Below are 18,731 nucleotides of genomic sequence, written 5' to 3'. Positions count from 1 at the left end.
CTCTCAAGTCCTGATGGCCCGGATTTGAAAGCCTAAAACTCATACCTGGGGAGGAGTCTAGGCTGCGTTGAGGTTACCTAGCCTCTCTCTTTTCCTTATGCCTGATGCCTAGTTAGTGCTATTTCTTTGGGAATAAAACCAACAAATACAGTTTGGTGTACATATACCAATATTTGCTCCCGGTTTCTCATTGGAATTGTTGAAATGCAAATATAGAGTTTTGAATTAAAAACCAAAGGTAGTTTGTACTTCTTTGAAATTCTCTTTAGGAAATTATTCTGCATCATCATCAATTACTATTGCCTTAAATCATATATAGAGAAGATAGATAACAATAACTTTGAAAGATTTGGTCAAATGAGTCTTTGCTTTACTTTATTTAATACTTGATATAAAGAAGTTTGGGGAAAAAGAATGAATTAATTCCCTTGGGAGTTTCCAGTTTTCCAGGAAATATGGTCCTTTTAGCAAACAACAACAAAATGAAAGGCAAAATGTCACAATGCTGAATCCTTTATTTTAAAGGGAAGAAAGCATTTAGTGATGATAACGAACATACAGTGCGATACTGTGATTATTGACGCCAGGTTGTTCTCATCTCACACTAAACATAGATCCAGTTATGGCATATCTAGTAGACCTCACATACTTTTTATTTTGTGGTTGAGGTTTACTCCTGTTATCATTTTCTTTCTCTTTGTACTGACTTACTGCTTTTTCGCATGTGTTTTGAATATTAAGAGTGTTGGTGACTTTAAAAATACATCTTCTGTCAGATTCTAGCGTATTGGTGTTGCACATCAGTAGTTTTTTTCTTATTTAAACTCTTTTCTGGTAGAGAGAATGTTGGTCTCATTGTTCTTTTCAAATTTTTACTGGTTCTCCCATAGATAATATTTTGAGTACAGGTTTGTCTCTTTTTCTGCCTACCACCTCACATAATACAAATTCAAAAATTAGGCAAAATCGATTTGAATTTTGGCTAGGCTTTTAGTGCAAGGAAAAAAAGATAGGCTTTTAACAAATACATCATTATATGCAAATATTTAAAATAACTTCTTTAACTTTCAGATTATTTATTAAAAAGCATGCAAAGAAATCACAAAGGCTTTCTGAATGAAAATCGACTCAATATATGCTTCTCAGAAATGAAAGAGAAATGTATCTTTTTGTGTTCTAAAACACCAGTGGGGAAACTTTATTTACACCCTATAACCAACTCAAATATTATTCCCAAAAGAAAAGTTCTCACAAAGTCAGGGAAGATGTGTGAAGAACAGAATAGTGAATGATTTTGAAATCAGAAGACTTCATTTCAAATACTCAAATCTGGTTTCTGTTAGCTGTGACCTTAGGCAAGAATCTAAACTTTCCTGAATCTCAGTTTTCTTATTCATCAAACTGAGTTTTGTAACTTTTAAATTTCTTTCTAGGGTTTTATAAGCATCGGATAAAATAATATGTACATACAAGCATTTATTTCTACATTTGTGAGTATCAACTCTATTCTTAGCACCATCCTAGATGTCAAGTATTCATGGATACCTGATACATAGGGCATGTCTTCAGGTGACACCCACCCAGTCTCTTGGAGTCAGAAAAATAAGTCTATAATGCAATACTTCATTATAAGTTCTGAGATAGAGATAGAGGAAGAAAAAAATATATATATGGATGTCTTGAAATGACCAAAAAGAAATACTTTGTCTGCTGTCAGTAATGACTTTTGAGGAAGCTGACAACTTAAATCACTACCAAAGGACAGGAAGCTTAAACATGTTAATGCTGTTTATGAAGCCTGATCTATTTAATTAAAAAAAAAAAAAACCTGGAGACCAATGGGAACTGCTTATAATTTAACACTATTTGAATGTGAACGTAGGTGTGTGGAAGGTTTGGGAACATAAATGTGATGAGGGCAGAACACCCTTTGCTATTTTGGCCTTCTTGGGACTTGTTTTTTGTGGACTGCCAGCCCTTCAACAGTAAAGAAGTCATCATTTCTGCTTTATTATCCTCCTGTTGGAGGACATTCAATCATCCTCCTCTGAGAATTATGTGTGATCCTATGAGAATGTATGACCTTACCAACATATGAGAAGAGTCTCTAGTAATCCCTATGACTCTCTAGTACTCTTCTGTATGCCTCAGAAGCATGTGATTTTAACTTCCACCCTCTAGAACACTCAGAGGGGAAGAGTAAGGAAGTCAACAATACTTTTCATTACCTTAAGAATAGATCCTTGTAAGGCTTAATTTGGTGGTCTAAGCAGAGGGTTGAAAACAAAAACAAAACAAACAAAACCCAATTTGTTATCCAACCAAACGTATATGTGCCAGACACTGGATAGGGAAAATTATAAAACACACTTAATTATGCACTATTCATACATATGCTCAGGCACAAACCTTGTAATGCAAACTAATTCATCCTGGAGACAGAAGAGTCTTTCTGGTTGTGGATGTCTGGTGAGGTGGAGGCTACAGACATATCACAGACAAGGACCCCCCAGTTCAAACAGATACCACTGTCTATCAAGTTCAAAACAGAAGACAGATACAAAGGAAATACATTGCAAAAGTTGCTAAGAATGAAAACCAAGCATAATAAAAGCAACGCGAATTCCTTGCCTTGCCAAGAAAATCAAAATAGCTAAGGGAAATAAAATAAAATGACCTTTGGGTGAAAACCTGGGGAAGAAATCTTCCTACATTTTGTGTTTACATTTTGATGTTAAAGAGACAAGAACAATAAAAATAGATTGTCTTAAATGTCATGTTTTATTGTCAGCAATATTTGCGTCAAACATATATCTGAGTTTTAAAGCAAGGGGATGAGTAAACAACGTTGATTGCTCATTCTTGCTGTATAGAAAAGGCAGCTAACAAAGGCTACACTGCTTTGAATTCTTATTAGCGACAGTATTTTTAGAATTACTTTTGCAAGGCATGTATATAAAAGAAAGAACAATTCTGTATTTCTTAATTCTGAAAGAAAAAAAGTGTGAAAAAGTCATTAATTTGCTAAGGGTATTAAGAAAAGGGTCTATTCATTTTAATAAGTATGACCTAACCAGGTTGCTAACAGAGTCATTATTAGATTAAATCCTCCCAATTGTCTTGGAAATAATTTGGTCCTTTTTTTCTCTTAATAAGTAAAATAAAGAAAAGGGACAAATAGTCACAAAAGCATGGAATTTTCTCTAATCACAGGAGAGTAGATATTGAGAAATACAGTCACTAATTTGGCATAGAGGAATTGCAATTTTCAGGTTTGAAGTATATTTTTTACATATGTAGTTTTTTTATGGCCTAAACTTGTCTAATGAATGAACTCTATTCAATGCCACTCACCAACCAGCTGATGTGAACTTCCCCAACGGCTACTTGTGGACTTGCCCTACTCTTTCCTGGCTTTCATTTGTTCTTGTAGGCTACCCTGCTTCAACTGGAATACAGAATGTACTTCTTACAAGCCAGATACAGTGTTAAGGACTGATACAATATATTCTGTTACCCAAAAGCCAGCACAAAAAGCCAGCCATGAATTTGAAATAGTATCTTGAAATAAGAAAGGCATGGTTTAGGCCGGACACGGTGGCTCACGCCTATAATCCCAGCACTTTGGGAGGCCAGGCGGGCGGATCACGAGGTCAGGAAATCGAGACCATCCTGGTTAACACGGTGAAACCCCGACTCTACTAAGAATACAAGAAATTAGCAGGGCATGGTGGCGGGCGCCTGTAGTCCCAGCTACTAGGGAGGCTGAGGCAGGAGAATCGCGTGAATCCGGGAGGTGGAGCTTGCAGTGAGCCGAGATCGCGCCACTGCACTCCAGCCTGGGCGACAGAGAGAGACTCCGTCTCAAAAAAAAAAAAAAAAAAAAAAAAAGAAAGGCATGCTTTATCAGCTCAACATTATCCTCATGGTCTCTGCCCTACAATATTGGAAGAATTGAAAGAATGTTGATATGAGGGGCCATTCTCTAATGACTCTGAATATCCATTTTTAAAAATGAGATTGAAATGTCTAGTTTATTGATGATGATAATTGTGTTGGTTGTTATCACTCATCTGCTATTATAGTCTAGATTCCAATGGGCTACAACGGTGAGCAAACAATCTGTAAGATGGTTTTTTTTGGAACAAGAAAAGTATTAGCAAATACTAACTCTTGATTTAACACATGATTCCTACATATAAACAATGAGTATTTGAAATTTAAAATTAGTAGAATAATATATGCAATAAATAATATTTTATGTATTTGTTCACACATTTAGAAAGCATTCTCTGAGAGCCAAACCTGCATAAGTACTGCATGAAAGTGCTTTGAGGCTGTGAAGAATTTTATTTTAGAAATGAATTTTTTTTTTTTTTTTTGAGACAGGGTCTTGTTCTGTCACCCAGGCTGGAGTGCAGAGGCCTGATCTCGGCTCACTGCAACCTCCGTCTCCCAGGTTCAAGCAATTCTCCTGCCTCAGCCTCCCAAGTAGCTGGGATTACAGGTGCGTGCCACCATGCCTGGCTAATTTTTGTATTTTTAGTAGAGACGGGGTTTCATCATGTTGGTCAGGCTGATCTTGAACTCCTGACCTCATGATCCGCCCACCTTGGCCTCCCAAAATGCTGGGATTACAGGCGTGAGCCACCGCGCCCGGCCCGAAATGAATATTTTTGATGGTAGAGATCATTCACAAAAATTCTCCACCTCCTTATTTGAGATGTAAAAACTACTAAAGACTCTCTATGAATAAAATTAGCATATAGGTCGGCTCTATGGCTCATGCCTATAATCCTAGCACTTTGGGAGGCCAAGGTGGGTAGATCACTTGAGCGCAGGAGTTTGAGACCAACCTGACAAACATGGCAAAATCCCATGAGTATAAATATTAAAAAAAAAAAAAAAAAAAATTAGCAGGGCATGGTGGTGCGAGTCTGTAGTCCTAGTTACTCGGGAGGCTGAGATGGGAGGATCACCTGAGCCCAAGGATATGGAGGCTGTAGTGAGCCCTGATCATGCCACTGAACTCTAGCCTGGGTGACAAAACTTGTCTTAAAAAGAAAAAAAAAAAAAAGCAAAGGGATAAAGGAATATTAAATGATTATTCTCAAAAACACATTTTGCCTATATTCTTCAATGGTTTAGAAAGAAAAATTCAGTGTGTAAATATTTGATAAGGTTTTTTGCCTAGATATCCTGACCATTCTCCAGAAATTTCATAGAAAAGATAATCTACACACAGAGGGAGGTGTGGTCCAGACCACTAAAAATCTGTAAGAGCCCAGTAAGATCAAGATCAAGGAATTATGATCTTTCTTGGCTATACCACGGGCGTTCAGTTATGACAGGATCCTAGAGAGTATCCACTCAGAATTTATCATCATAGAACTGGGTAAGGAATCTTGGCAATTGAACATAAGTAGGAAGTGGCCCAAGATGTCTCCTATGGGTAACAAAAAATCTAGATCCATATCAACAGTCTTACAAAGGTGTATCTATTCTTCACATCTTCTTAATTTTTTTTATTTACACACATTTCCTTGCTAGTTCAGATGTGGTTATCTCATCCCATATGTCCTAAATTTTATCCCATTATCCAAATGGGATAGTTTTCAGTATTTTGTTTAAAGTAAAATTACAAAATATATTCTACTAATGAATTATTCACAAACTTCCCCCGTTTAGACAATCAGCTGTTAATGTTGTGATATAAAGAGAGTGTTAGACAATCAATATTCCAGAGCCGTTTCCAAGGCGGCAGCAGGGATCAATGTGATAGCATTGATGTTAAGCCAGTACATTATTTTCTCAACGAAAAATATTAAGATATATAGAATTTGGTACGCAAATGGGAAAATAGCTACTTTCTAAAAATAATTAACTAAAAAATTCTTCATCTCAAAAGTCCAAAACTGAAAAACTCTTTTATCTTTATTCTCTTTTCTCTAATTAAGTCTAGTTCATTCTGTTAAACTAAAATTCACTAGACTTATTATCAAAGAACTTTTAGAATCAGTATTTCCAGAAACACAATAGTAAACCCATGGGAGATACAACTATATTTCTAAGCACATTAAAGAAACCCCATTTAAATCCCTCGATGTGCACAGTGTTTAGCTAAATTTTATAAAAGCAAATCCCAAAGTGGAAATGTATTCTGCTGGTCTTAAAGATGTTCTGTGATAAAGAGGATCTCTGATTCTCCAAAAGAAGGTCCCAGAGCACAACATCTGCCCAGTCTGATTCGATTATGGAAACACATGTGTATGTATGTGTGTTCACAACACATACTAACATCATGCACTTTGGGAAACATTGCTCTATGGAAATTGCAACAAAACCTAGCACAGATTTCTGTGAAGAAAATAAAAACAAAGTGTTGAAATACTAACAATATAAAATTTAGTGTAATGGTTGAAAGATAACAATACTATTTAAAAATTCAAAAGGCATGCCCAAACAAAATATACGAGTCATTGCCTGGTGAGTATGTTTTCAACATTCTATCATTTATAACAAGTGTCAATGATACAAATATTCCATGTATTACACATTTAATTTTATAAAACTCCCAGTTAAGCCAAAATTTTGGTTTATCTTTGAGAATTAAGCAAAAGAGAATACATTAAAATTCACAATATCAGTTAGATGGAAACTCTCATTCAATTGGGTAGGTGGATATAAAAACTGTGAGGTCTTTAGAAGAAATCTTTGAAAAGTTGTATTAAAAAGACAGAATATATAGGGCTAAGGAAAACAAAGGTAACACTTTTTATTCGCCCTAATGTCAAGAACAACGTTTTATCTGAGGCTCATAATAACTACATGTTAGTTTCTGTAAGATATATAGATTCTAAGAGATCAAATTCAAATGACATTAAGATAATAAGAACAAAACAACACTTAAAAATCACTGGCATAATCTCTTTCATTTAAATTGAAAGGAGTTTGAGGTGAAAAGGCCTGCAGAATATTTAAGTTACTATAAGCCTTTATACCCCCAAAATATTGAAATTTTAAAAAATGTTATTTTACTAATTTTTAAATTATTATGGTAATATTTTGTCTTAGATGATAATGGGGGAAACACACATACATTGGCAAACACACAGATTCAAACAATACTTTTTTAAGGAGACATCGTCATTGTAATGACAAAGGTATTTAATTCAATCCTTGTGTTAAAATGTTGGTATCTATAGTGTTGTTTTTAGAAGCTGGGAGTAACTTATGGGAAAGAGACTAATATTTCAATGTAACATAGTTTGTGTAAATTGTTTCTTTTAACCTTCACAATAGCTCTGCTAAATAGTATAACTGATTTTATTTTAAACTATAAGTAGAGGGACCATACTTCCAGGATTACCCTCGTGTAACTATTGATACTCTCTTTCAATGTCAAAAGTGCCTGACTCAGATGACCAATTATTTCATATGATATCCCTTATCATTACTATATCCTCAGATATAGTAATCATAGAAATCAGGAAACCAAGATGCAATGCATTTAAGTAATTGACTAATCCCATACTTGTCCTTGGTCAGCTCAGTACTGGAACTTAGTTATGCGTGAATACAAGCCACTCTCCTTTTACTGCTCAGCACTGCCTTAGAGCCAACAAAATCAGCAGGTGTTTCCAGGAGAGTCATTTGAAGATGAAGAAGCATGACCAGCCAAAATAGGAATGTCAAATATCCTGAAATGCCCCATTAGAAAACCAGTTCTTTGAATTTTTCTGCTCCCAAGGATGTGCTTTTAAAAGGCAAATAGTCCTAAGAGAGGTAACACTTCACCGATTACTTCATACTTAACTAATAATGAATTATCTGTGAGTGAGAAAAGGAGCAAATTTTTAAAAATACTACATGGTAGAGGCTGGCAAAGGAAAAGAAGAAAAATATTGGAATGGAAGGTGCAAAAATAGGGCAGAATCTCATCGATTGGGAACTTTACTTCATAATTTACGCCTTGATGCTATATTCTAAGAGAAAAGTTTCCTAATTAAGGTCAAGAATACTGCCTACTGTGGCAGATTCGGGCTGTCATGAGTGGGCTATATGTACCTAACAAAGGAGTACTAAGGGACCAGAGGCAGCAGAAGAGCACCAGCAGGAGGCGCTAGGCCACACAGACAGACAATGCCCTCATGGACACACTCTGGTTCTGTTCCCAGTTTATAGTATATCCGCTGCAGTTCTAGATTTAATTAGTTGTGACAGATCCTACTAATATTTAAAGGCAAAAAGAGGAGAACAAAGAAAAAGCAGAGGGAAAAAAGGTGTTTTATAAATCTAACTCAGAGACAAGAGGATTGAGAGTGGAAAAGAGGGAAAAAATTCTTTCTAGGAGTAGCAGGAACAATGTATTTCTCAAGAGTAGAGTAAGCCATTACTGTTTGCTGAGCTGCCTGGGAGCCTGTCAGAGGCAGCCCAGCATGTTTCTGGAGGTGGATGTGCGTATGCAAGTGTTAACTAGTGAAGAGGTTGGAGTCGTGCTAATCACTAGAACTTGCTCTTGGCCAACAGGAAGTGGAAAATGATACCAGCCTACAGTGATTATCTGAGCAAGCTGTGGCATCAAGGCATGGTGGCGATTATTAACTTCAATGGTCTCTTTTTATGTTAATTTTAAAAAATTAAACTGGAAACTATGGCTTTAGTGAATTTTTTTTAACTTTAAGTTCTGGGATACATGTGCAGAACATGCAGTTTTGTTACATAGGTATGTATATATGTGCCATGGTGGTTTGCTGCACCTATCAACCTGTCATCTAGATATTTCTCCTAATGCTCTCCTTCTCCTTGCCCTCCACCCCCGACAGGTCACAGTGTGTGATGTTCCCTTTACTGTGTCCAGGTGTTCTCATTGTTCAACTCCCACTTATAAGTGAGAACATGCGGTTTTTGGCTTTCTGTTCCTGTTTGCTGAGAATGATGACTTCCAGCTTCATCCACGTTCCCACAAAGGGCATGAACTCATTCTTTTTTATAGCTGCATAGTGTTCCATGGTGTATGTGTGCCACATTTTCTTTATCCAGTCCATCATTTATGAGCATTTGGGTTGGTTTGTGGCCAAGAAACATGAAAAAAAAGCTCATTAGCACTGGTGATTAGAGAAATGCATATCAAACCACAATGATATACTATCTCATGCCAGTAAGAATGGCAATCATTAAAAAGTAAGGAAACATGGATCACGGGGTCAGGAGATCGAGACCATCCTGGCTAACACGGTGAAACCCCATCTCTACCAAAAATACAAAAATTAGCCAGGTGTGGTGGTGGGTGCCAGTAGTCCCAGCTACTCGGGAGGCTGAGGCAGGAGAATGGCGTGAACCCAGGAGGCAAAGCTTGCAGTGAGCTGAGATCATGCCACTGCACTCCAGCCTGGGTGACAGAGTGAGACTCTGTCTCAAAGAAAAAAGAAAAGAAAAGAAAAGTCAGGAAACAACAGATGCTGGTCAGGATGGTCAGGATGTGGAGAAGTAAGACCACTTTTACACTGTTGGTGGGAGTGTAAATTAGTCCAACCATTGCGGAAGACAGGGTGGCAATTCCTCAAGAATCTAGAACCAGAAATACCATTTGACCCAGCAATCCCATTACTGGGTATACACCCAAAAGATTAGAAATCATTCTAGTATAAAGTGGTATCTTTTAAGGAAAGGTAAGGACTGTGGTTCTCTTTAAGATGCAAGTAGGAATTTCAAGAGATCATTCTAGCAGTCTCTCCAAACATCTGTTATTCACATACTCCTTTGATAAGTGATTATTAATTCTGGGGCCTGCAGGTGTAATGTGTTCTCCCTGCTGAAGGAAATAGAGGAAAACTGATGTGAAAGCAACATCACCACCACAACCTTCTGCCCTCTGGTTTAAGAGAGAAGATGACACATTCTTAAAATGGGAGAAACTACTCAGGGAAAACACATAGGAGGAAACACCTTTGAGGAAGCAACAAACAAGATTCTTAGAAGCATCTACTAAGTAAAAGTAAGTGGCAGGAAGGTGAAAAGAAAGAAAATTATTCAGGATCTACATTAGTTGGGAAATGCTGAGATTTCATGATTGCTATATAAGCATAAATACATCAAACTTGACTGAAACCTTCAAACTCACGTTAGGCCCCACCATTGGGTTAATTTAAAAAGGCAGCACTGATATTGCCTCATCTGGTATAATCACATGTAAAGAGTGTCGGGTTCCAGCAGAAGACATGGATTTGTGTCCCTCTTCCTGTGCCGTTATTCCCTAAATATGCTACTTTAGAACCTAATGATGTATTTTGGGGTTTCTATATGTATTATTTGAATTTGTAAAATGGGGATAATAACTAGTTTTTGTTTGTGTTTTCTTTAAGACCAAAAGTCCTTTAGTAACTAGGAAGAAAAACTGGAATGCGCTCAGACAGGAGGAGGTGACTATTAGAAGTGGAATGATACATGTCAGAGACTCAAGCTAAGTGCAGTCAGAAGTTAAGCCAGCTGGAAACAGGGGCCTGAGAGAGGCTGTGAGTGAAACCAGAGCTTGATTCGTCCTTCTCTGTGCAGGTGCCCCAGCCTCATGCCTTCCCTTCTTCCCCAGCATCTGCTCTCCTCTTCCGTCTTTCTAGTTTACACATAGCCTGTTGTGGTTTCCCCAGTAGTCCCCTGGGTTCCCAAAATGATGTCACATAACAAAGCAGAGGGATTCTAATAGCATCCGTTGAGATCAGGTGTTCTCGCTAAGCCTCTGTGGTAGTGGAGGGAGACCTGGGCCATGTGGTGGATGGCTGTGCCTCTGGCAGGAGAAAAGGGCTGATTTCTATAAACGGCATATGAAGTACAAGGTTGAGAGTTTGGCAGAAGAATTGATTGGCATCTCTAACTTACCATTCTTTCTAACCAGGTTGTTATGAAGACTGAGAAACAATTAGAGCACAGATGGAAGCAGTGTATAATCTATTAAATTCTATATTAAAAATAAGGTAAGGGATATACTGTTTCAAACTTTCAAAGGTTTTGTATCTGTGCTAACCTTGGAAAGAGTAACACATCTAACTGCTATTAACTCAGAATGACACAAGCTTTCAATGGATTAAAAATGTGGGGATAAATCAGTACACAGATCACAGGAATAAGGCACTGATACAAAACAGCAACAGCACCAACAAACTAAAAGCAGTGGGCTCCAAAAGACATGTTAGAATTACACATGGATTTTTCATTTAAATATCACATTTCTTCCCCACTTTTGCCATGTACTGGTCCCTGACATCAAGATTATAGCAGATGGATTTGTATTGTGGAGACCCATAAACTAAATTCAATTTCACAAATATGTGACAATCTGTCATCTGAATATTTGCACTTATACGGTGCTTTTCTACGTATTTATGAAGTCTCTTTCCAAAATGTATTTTAGGAATATCATTTAAGTAAATAATAAAACTTAAAGCCAATGTTTATCAACGTAATGCTCAACTGAATTTGTTCTTTTCAGCATTTGTATAATTAGTAGGTTACATTCTTATATTTTTCTGTTAGTATATGATCTTCTCACTTTCAGATGCTTATATAGTGTATCAGATGACTCTTGCCACTTGTAAATGAAGAAAATGTATCTCCAACATTCCTGGATTCTGTAATGCTCATGTGTTTTTTTTCTGCTTAGAATTATCTGTCTTCTTTATATCCTCCAGATATATAACATCATGCTATACTTAAAAATCTCTTTTCTCTCAATGCAGGCTATTAGCCACGTGTACGTTATCATGAATTTCACCCTACATGTCTCTTCTCCCAAGGGCATTTGCATATAAATTTTAGAGTGGAATAAAATATTTTGTTGTCCAACCTGGCCGACATGGCAAAACCCCTTCTCTATTAAAAATACAAAAATCAGCTGGGCATGGTGGGCACTCTCCTGTAATCCCAGCTACTTGGGTGGCTGAGGCAGGAGAATCACTTGAACCCAGGAGGTGGAGCTTGTAGTGAGCTGAGATCATGCCACTGCACTCCAGCCCAGGCAACAGAGCGAGACTCTCAAAAAATAAATGTTTTGTATTATAACAACTATATATGACTTTCTTTTTGTTTTTCCTTGGAGAGGCTATAACCTTCATTTCTCATGCTAGTTCCCTTGCCCCACACTCACGTGGCCAACAAGGGTTAAGCCCTACACGTATATGTCTTGTTTGTACCTGCAGAGGCAGAGCAGCACAAAGGGTGAAGATATAGCTTAGTTACCTCACCATCAGTAAAAATGAGGGAGCAAAAATGAGAGGGTTGGGGAGGGCGAGTTATATGTCCTTACGGACAGCGTAACGCTGATAAGCAAAGCAGTCTTTAGGAGTCAAAAAGTACGTGGCTGCACCTCCCCACGTAACAAATGTTGATAAAATGGGCTACAGTAAAGTGTAAACCTATATCTATAGGACAGACAACACTTTCTTTCCCAACATGAGAATTTCACCCTAATGTATGACAATCCAGTATATCAATAGTCCAAAAGAGATGAACTTCGGGTCACACAGTTAAGAAACTGTAACTTTTGTTTTATAGTTTTTTGCTTTTGAAACATCTGTCTTTCCAGAAATGCATTCTATTTCTCTCTACCTACCTAGCTATCAATCATCTAGGTAGATATAAATATATATTCTACAAACTACAGACAAAAGTACTATAAGGAAAGTAAAAACACTCCTCAAATCCCAGTATCCAAGTTAAAAAATATATCAACATTTTGGAAGCTTAATATCAGATATCTGACTCTCTCTCTATGAGTAGATAAATACAGAAGTAGCTCTAAATGATGTAAAGTGGTATCTTGTATTATGTTAAAGCAAAGATAAAATAATTTAACTTTTCTAGAATTAAATGAGAACAAAAAAACTATATTTTTTTTTTTTGTAAAAGACATTAATTCTTATAAAAAAATCGAAGGCAAAATAAATTTATACCTGAAGTTTCAGCATCTGGTAGCCTGCTGCTCTGAAAGGTTAGAAAATAAAAATACCCACATCTCTCTAATTCCCATAATTGACACTTTTAAATTTCTGTGCCTATAACATCTATACTCTCTCCTACAACTATAGCACCTGCATTGTTTAGTCGAGGTCGTCTATGGAAATGGGTTCCTTGCTCAATTGTGGTCATGTGGCCACAATTTCTTTTGTGCACTTTTCAAAGTGCAAATCGAATTGTGCACTTTCAATGTTCTCATTGGTGACTAGATTGTCTCGTTTGTATTCCTGAAGTGCTGTTTGCATGATAGAACCTGACTTGCCCAAATTTACTGAGCAAATCATCTTCTTCAGTCATGTTTTTCACTCGAAGTTTTGAAAGCAACATTTTCTGACTCTGCTTCCATTCCTCAGAAGCTTTATGTCTCTTGGTATTATGGTACTTCTTTTAGGGAACAGTACATTCTCTTTGGACTAGAATTATATGGTATATCTTTTTCATATTTTGTCCTAGATCTCCTAGTACTGGGAAGGTCTGTATACCTTTTGGGTATGGCCAGTCCCTTGTTTCATGTTTTTCTGTCTATATTCATTTTTTAATAGTTGTTTCCAATGACTTTTATGAGAGAGAAATAAAATTTATATTACTTCAACATCATTATGCAGAATTTTTGATAACTTATAGTAACTCAACAATCCTCTCATGTCCATAGCCTGATGAATATCAGGTTATAAAAATGAGCTAGTTTATACTAATGTTACACGAAAGCTGCATTTTTGTTATGTTCCTCTACCTTTGCTTGTGTATCACTTTTTCACCAAGTCTTTTTACTAACTGAGACCTCTTCAAACTTCTGTGAATATCTTATATATTATTCTGTATACACTAGGCTAGCTTTTTCTTATCTATTTTCTTCTCTCATTTGGTCTTTCTAAATCTGATAAGCCTTTCTTTTCTGATGCAATATTTTTTCTTCCTCCCTTTATTTTTTCTTCTTCTTGTGTTTTTTTCTTTTGGGTTTCTTCCTGTTCTCTTTTTTCATTTTTGTTTCTCTTCCTTCCTTCCTTCCTTCCTTCCTTCCTTCTTTCCTTCTTCCCTCCCTTCCTCCTTCCCTCCCTTGCCTCCCTTCCTCCTTGCCTGCCTTCCTTCCTTTCTTCCTCCCTTCCTCCCTTCCTCCTTCCCTCCCTTGCCTCCCTTCCTCCTTGCCTTCCTTCCTTCCTTCCTCCTTGCCTGCCTTCCTTCCTTCCTTCCTTTCTTCCTTCCTCCTTCCCTCCCTCCCTTTCCCCTTCTCTCCCTTATTCCCTTCCTTGCTTCCTCCTACATTCATTCCCTTTTATTTTTTTTATTTCTAGAATTGGTTGATTCTAGATTGTTTTATGATTTCACATTTCTTAGTTTCCTTTAGCTTTATTAAGGTGCAATCACAAAAAATGTATATATTTATAGTATACAACATGGTGTTTTGATATATGTATTGTGAAATAATTAATTCAAGATAATTAACACATCCATCACAACATAGTTATTTTTTGTAAATGGTGAGACCACTTAAAAGCTGTTATCTTAGCAATTTTCAAGCATGCAACGTATTATTAACTACAGTCACCATGCTACACAATAGATATCCAAAACGTATTCATCTTGTCTAACTAAAACTTTGTACCTTTTAACAAATTATCTCTAATTTTAATCCCTCTCCACTGAAACCCCTGTCAACCATCATTCCTGTTTTACTGAATTAAACAATATGGTCTTTGTTTGTTGATTCATATTTATCTAAGGCAATATTTTTTCTTTCCTTTTTAAGTTGCCATTTGCTGATATTTGTACCAGTGTTCCTTTGAAGCAAAAGTGTTTTGCCTCTGTCCTTAATTATGTTCTTTTACTCTCAGTGAATTGCTAGAAAATTGGAAACTCCCAGTTACTAATAAATACCATGATGTAAGATCGAGAACGCACGTTGTAGTTGCATATATCTAACTATTTTTCACACAGATTTTATAATAGAGGTACATTCTGGGTACGGGAGGAAAAATTATGACGGTCCTTTGCATTTTCAATAGGAACTAAGTTTTTACATTAATATACAGTAAATACGAAGTGCTCTTTTTTTTTTTTTTTTTTTTTGAGACGGAGTCTCGCTCTGTCGCCCAGGCTGGAGCGCAGTGGCCGGATCTCAGCTCACTGCAAGCTCCGCCTCCCGGGTTTACGCCATTCTCCTGCCTCAGCCTCCTGAGTAAGCTGGGACTACAGGCGCCCGCCACCTCGCCCGGCTAGTTTTTTGTATTTTTTTAGTAGAGACGGGGTTTCACCATGTTAGCCAGGATGGTCTCGATCTCCTGACCTCGGATCCGCCCGTCTCGGCCTCCCAAAGTGCTGGGATTACAGGCTTGAGCCACCGCCCCGGCCTACGAAGTGCTCTTTTTAATACACGGTACACATTGTGAGAGTTGATTCCTTCTTACATCTTTCTAAACTATTTTCTGATTAATAGGAATTTTAACTCTAAATGTTTATGCCATTTTGACTTTATCATCCCAGACAACTTCAAAATGTCTTCCATTTTGACTTAGTATCTCTCATTTCAGCGTAAGTTTTCCTATGTCATTCCCCAATGGAGATCACGTGAGAGGTTAATGGTTTCTATGGATCTTTTAATAGAAGTGGCAAGCATGATTTCTGGTGTCTGCCAACATCTGTGGTGTGAGTTTATGTATATATTATATATATATATATATATGGCTGGAAATACAACATGTTCTTGTTTAACATGTTTATTGATAAATGAATCAAAATTTGGCTTACCTCCTCGCTTGTTTATCTTGGCATAGCCGGGAGAATAGCTACCAGACATGGAGGAGGAGCTGCTGAAAGCCATATGGGGGAGTCCAGAGACGAGGGGCTCATCACATTTTTCTGAAAACAAAAGACAGAGAGGGAGAGAGACACTCAGTAACAGTTTCTAAATAATTATTGGTATGTGTTAAAACAATCATTGAATCTGGTATGTCTTTTATAAATCTTTGAAACAATATTTAGCAAAGGAATTGAGGCAATTCTGTTATCCAAAATATAACATAACACAGGAGCAGTTTATATAACCCTGATATTCAAACAGAAAACCATAGCAAAGTGCATTACTCTGAAGGACTTCACCTCAGCCTTGCTATCTGAGAATCATGAGTAAAACTGAGCTTGTTCCTGTAATAAGCTTTGGTATCTGGCATCTCCTGGAAATCTTCAAGTATTTATACACTATAGAAACAGAGCACTAGAATTACTAAGGTTGGGGGAGGAAAGACAAAGAGGACTCCTATCAAAGTCAAAAGACCAAGAAATGGGGAGTTGTTAACCAACACGTATAAAATTTCAGTTATGTGAGATGACTAAGTTCTGGAGATCTGGTGTGCAGTATTATACCTCTAGATAATCATGCACACTTATCAAGGCAGATCTCATGTTACATGTTCCTACTAGAATAGAAAAAAGAGGCTGGGAGCAGCGACTCACGCCTGTAATCCCAGCACTTCGGGAGGCCGAGGCAGGTGGATCACCTGAGGTTGGGAGTTCAAGACCAGCCTGACCAACACGGAAAAACCCCGTCTCTACTAAAAATGCTAAATTAACTGGGCATGGTGGTGCATGCCTGTAATCCCAGCTACTCGGGAGACTGAGGCAGGAGAATTGCTTGAACCTGGGAGGCAGAGGTTGCGGTGAGCCAAGATCGTGCCACTGTACTCCAGCCTGGGCAACAAGAGAGAAACACCATCAGAAAGAAAAGAAAACAAAAGAAAAGAAAAGAAAACAAAAGAAAAGAGAAGAAAGAGAGAGAGAAAGAAAGAAAGAGAAAGAAAGAACGAACGAGACATCAGCAAGTAAAGACAGAAAAATCACCAACTTGAAAATTATTACTGACAGAAAAATTAATCAGTTCCCATCATACTCAACCAATCAACTGCACTGGAACCGGGCGATACCTCAATTCTATTTGTAACACTTTCTGCACTTGGCTTTTATAATGTCATTAACTTTTTTTTTCTCTTTTTTCTCATTAGCTGCTTGCTCTCTGATTCCTTTGATGGATCGTTCTCATTTTGCCAATGCCTAAGTGTTTCTAACGTTAACGTGGCCAGGACTGTTCTGAGTCTACCCTCCCTCTCTGCGAGATGGTATGGAGGGCTATGTCTTCTGAGACTGGGATGTTCCAAGTCCTACTGCCCACTTCAACTCTGTAGCTACAGATCGTGCACACACAGCTTCCAGAGCTCTATGTTACAAAACACTGTGTGGCCTTCCTGCTTCCCCTCTCACTCTGCTAGAGTTCTGCCCGCAGCAGCCGAAGAAATACTTTTTAAAGTGTAAGTGAACGTGTGGCTGCTGTATTCAAATTGTTCTCTGGCTCCTGCTCTCAACTTGGCATACGGTTCAAAGTCCCCCCAACCAACCCCTGCCACCCTGCCACCCAGTGGTCTATGATGGCCACAGCACTATTCTCATCTCTTTCGACAGGTCCTTGTCTATTCCTGTCCAGCCACCACGGCCCCTTTCCTCTTCTTCTTCTTTCTTTCTTTGAGACAGAGTGTCGCTCTGTCACCCAGGCTGGAGTGCAGTGGTGCGAGCTCGGCTCACTGAAACCTCTGCCTCCCAGGTTCAAGCGATTCACCTGCCTCAGCCTCCTGAGTAGCTGGAATTATAGGCACGTGCCACCACGTACAGCTAATTTTTTTTGTATTTTCAGTAATGACAGGGTTTCACCATGTTAGCCAGGATGGTCTCAATCTCCTGACCTCGTGATCTGCCCACCTTGGCCTCCCAAAGTGCTGGGATTAAAGGTGTGAGCCACTGTGCCTGGCGCCTCCTTTTCCTTTAAAAACAAGCCTGCCCCTGCTGTAAGCCTTTGCAATTACTAGTCCAACTATCCTCTCTTGTCACAGGTCTCTGCTCAATGTCACCTTTGCCACTGGAGACAGGCTTTGGTAGTTCACCCAGCACTTTGTTGCCATCAGTCTCTGTATCCACACCCTGCTTTATTTTTTGTCATAACACTTAGCACCACCTGACATGTTATGTTGTTATTCATTTAATTTTTTGTTGCCTTTCTCTCCCACTAGACAGAAAGCTCTATCTGAAATGAAGTTTCAGATAGTTGGCCTAATGCTTACGCTCCAGTGATCTGAACAATGGTACTTGGCACGTACTCTAAAAACATTTGTAGGATAAATGAATGAATGTACTAAACCCAATGAACCTCAAAGAGTCCGGAAGCATGATCTCATATTATAACATGCTACAACACTTAATTTTTAGAGTGGTGGTCTTAAATTCCGAACAAATGTTTATGCTCAGAACTCTGTTTAATAAGACAGAAAATTTTTCCCTACATATTCAAAAATGGTTTCTCTCTCAGAAATTTTTAAGCAAAAATAACTTACCAACAGAAAGAATAAACTAATTTTCTTGTAAATCCACTTAAATGAAGTCCCCAGTGATACTGGAAAAATGAATTATTATTTATTATCTCACCACTCAATTGTATACAAATTGGAAATTAAAATGAACAAATCTGTCTTCATATAATATTTTTAAAATTGCTTATTTTTCTTAGTTATACTGCAAGCACCTCTGGGAAATATGGCATGTGTGTATAAATAAGTTCCCCAGAAAGTTAAATGTAAAAGAATGTAAAGAACATAAAATTTGTTTTAAAAGTATCAATTCACAAAGCTATCATCTAAACTAATGGGTTTCATATTAATCAGAGACCTCTACCTTGTTTAGCTGTA

The 18,731-nt window shown here is 37.7% G+C and overlaps 1 protein-coding gene across 2 annotated transcripts in view; it reads right to left on the bottom strand.

Moving 5' to 3' along the window:
• The window catches only part of CNTNAP2 (contactin associated protein-like 2), a 2,310,676-nt gene that overhangs the window by 1,632,356 nt on the left and 659,589 nt on the right, over window positions 1-18,731 (bottom strand). The window contains exon 2 of one of the 2 annotated variants that reach the window (XM_011941411.1): window positions 15,754-15,864. The exons of the other annotated variant lie outside the window; for it this stretch is intronic. Within the exon in view, the coding sequence (XP_011796801.1) occupies window positions 15,754-15,864 (111 nt within the window). The remainder of the gene's footprint in view (window positions 1-15,753; window positions 15,865-18,731) is intronic. 2 annotated transcript variants of the gene reach the window in all.

This window comes from Colobus angolensis, unplaced genomic scaffold (genome assembly GCF_000951035.1).
Source record: "Colobus angolensis palliatus isolate OR3802 unplaced genomic scaffold, Cang.pa_1.0 Scaffold2, whole genome shotgun sequence".
Taxonomy (NCBI): domain Eukaryota; kingdom Metazoa; phylum Chordata; class Mammalia; order Primates; family Cercopithecidae; genus Colobus; species Colobus angolensis.
This window is presented reverse-complemented; position numbering and strand designations above follow the sequence as displayed.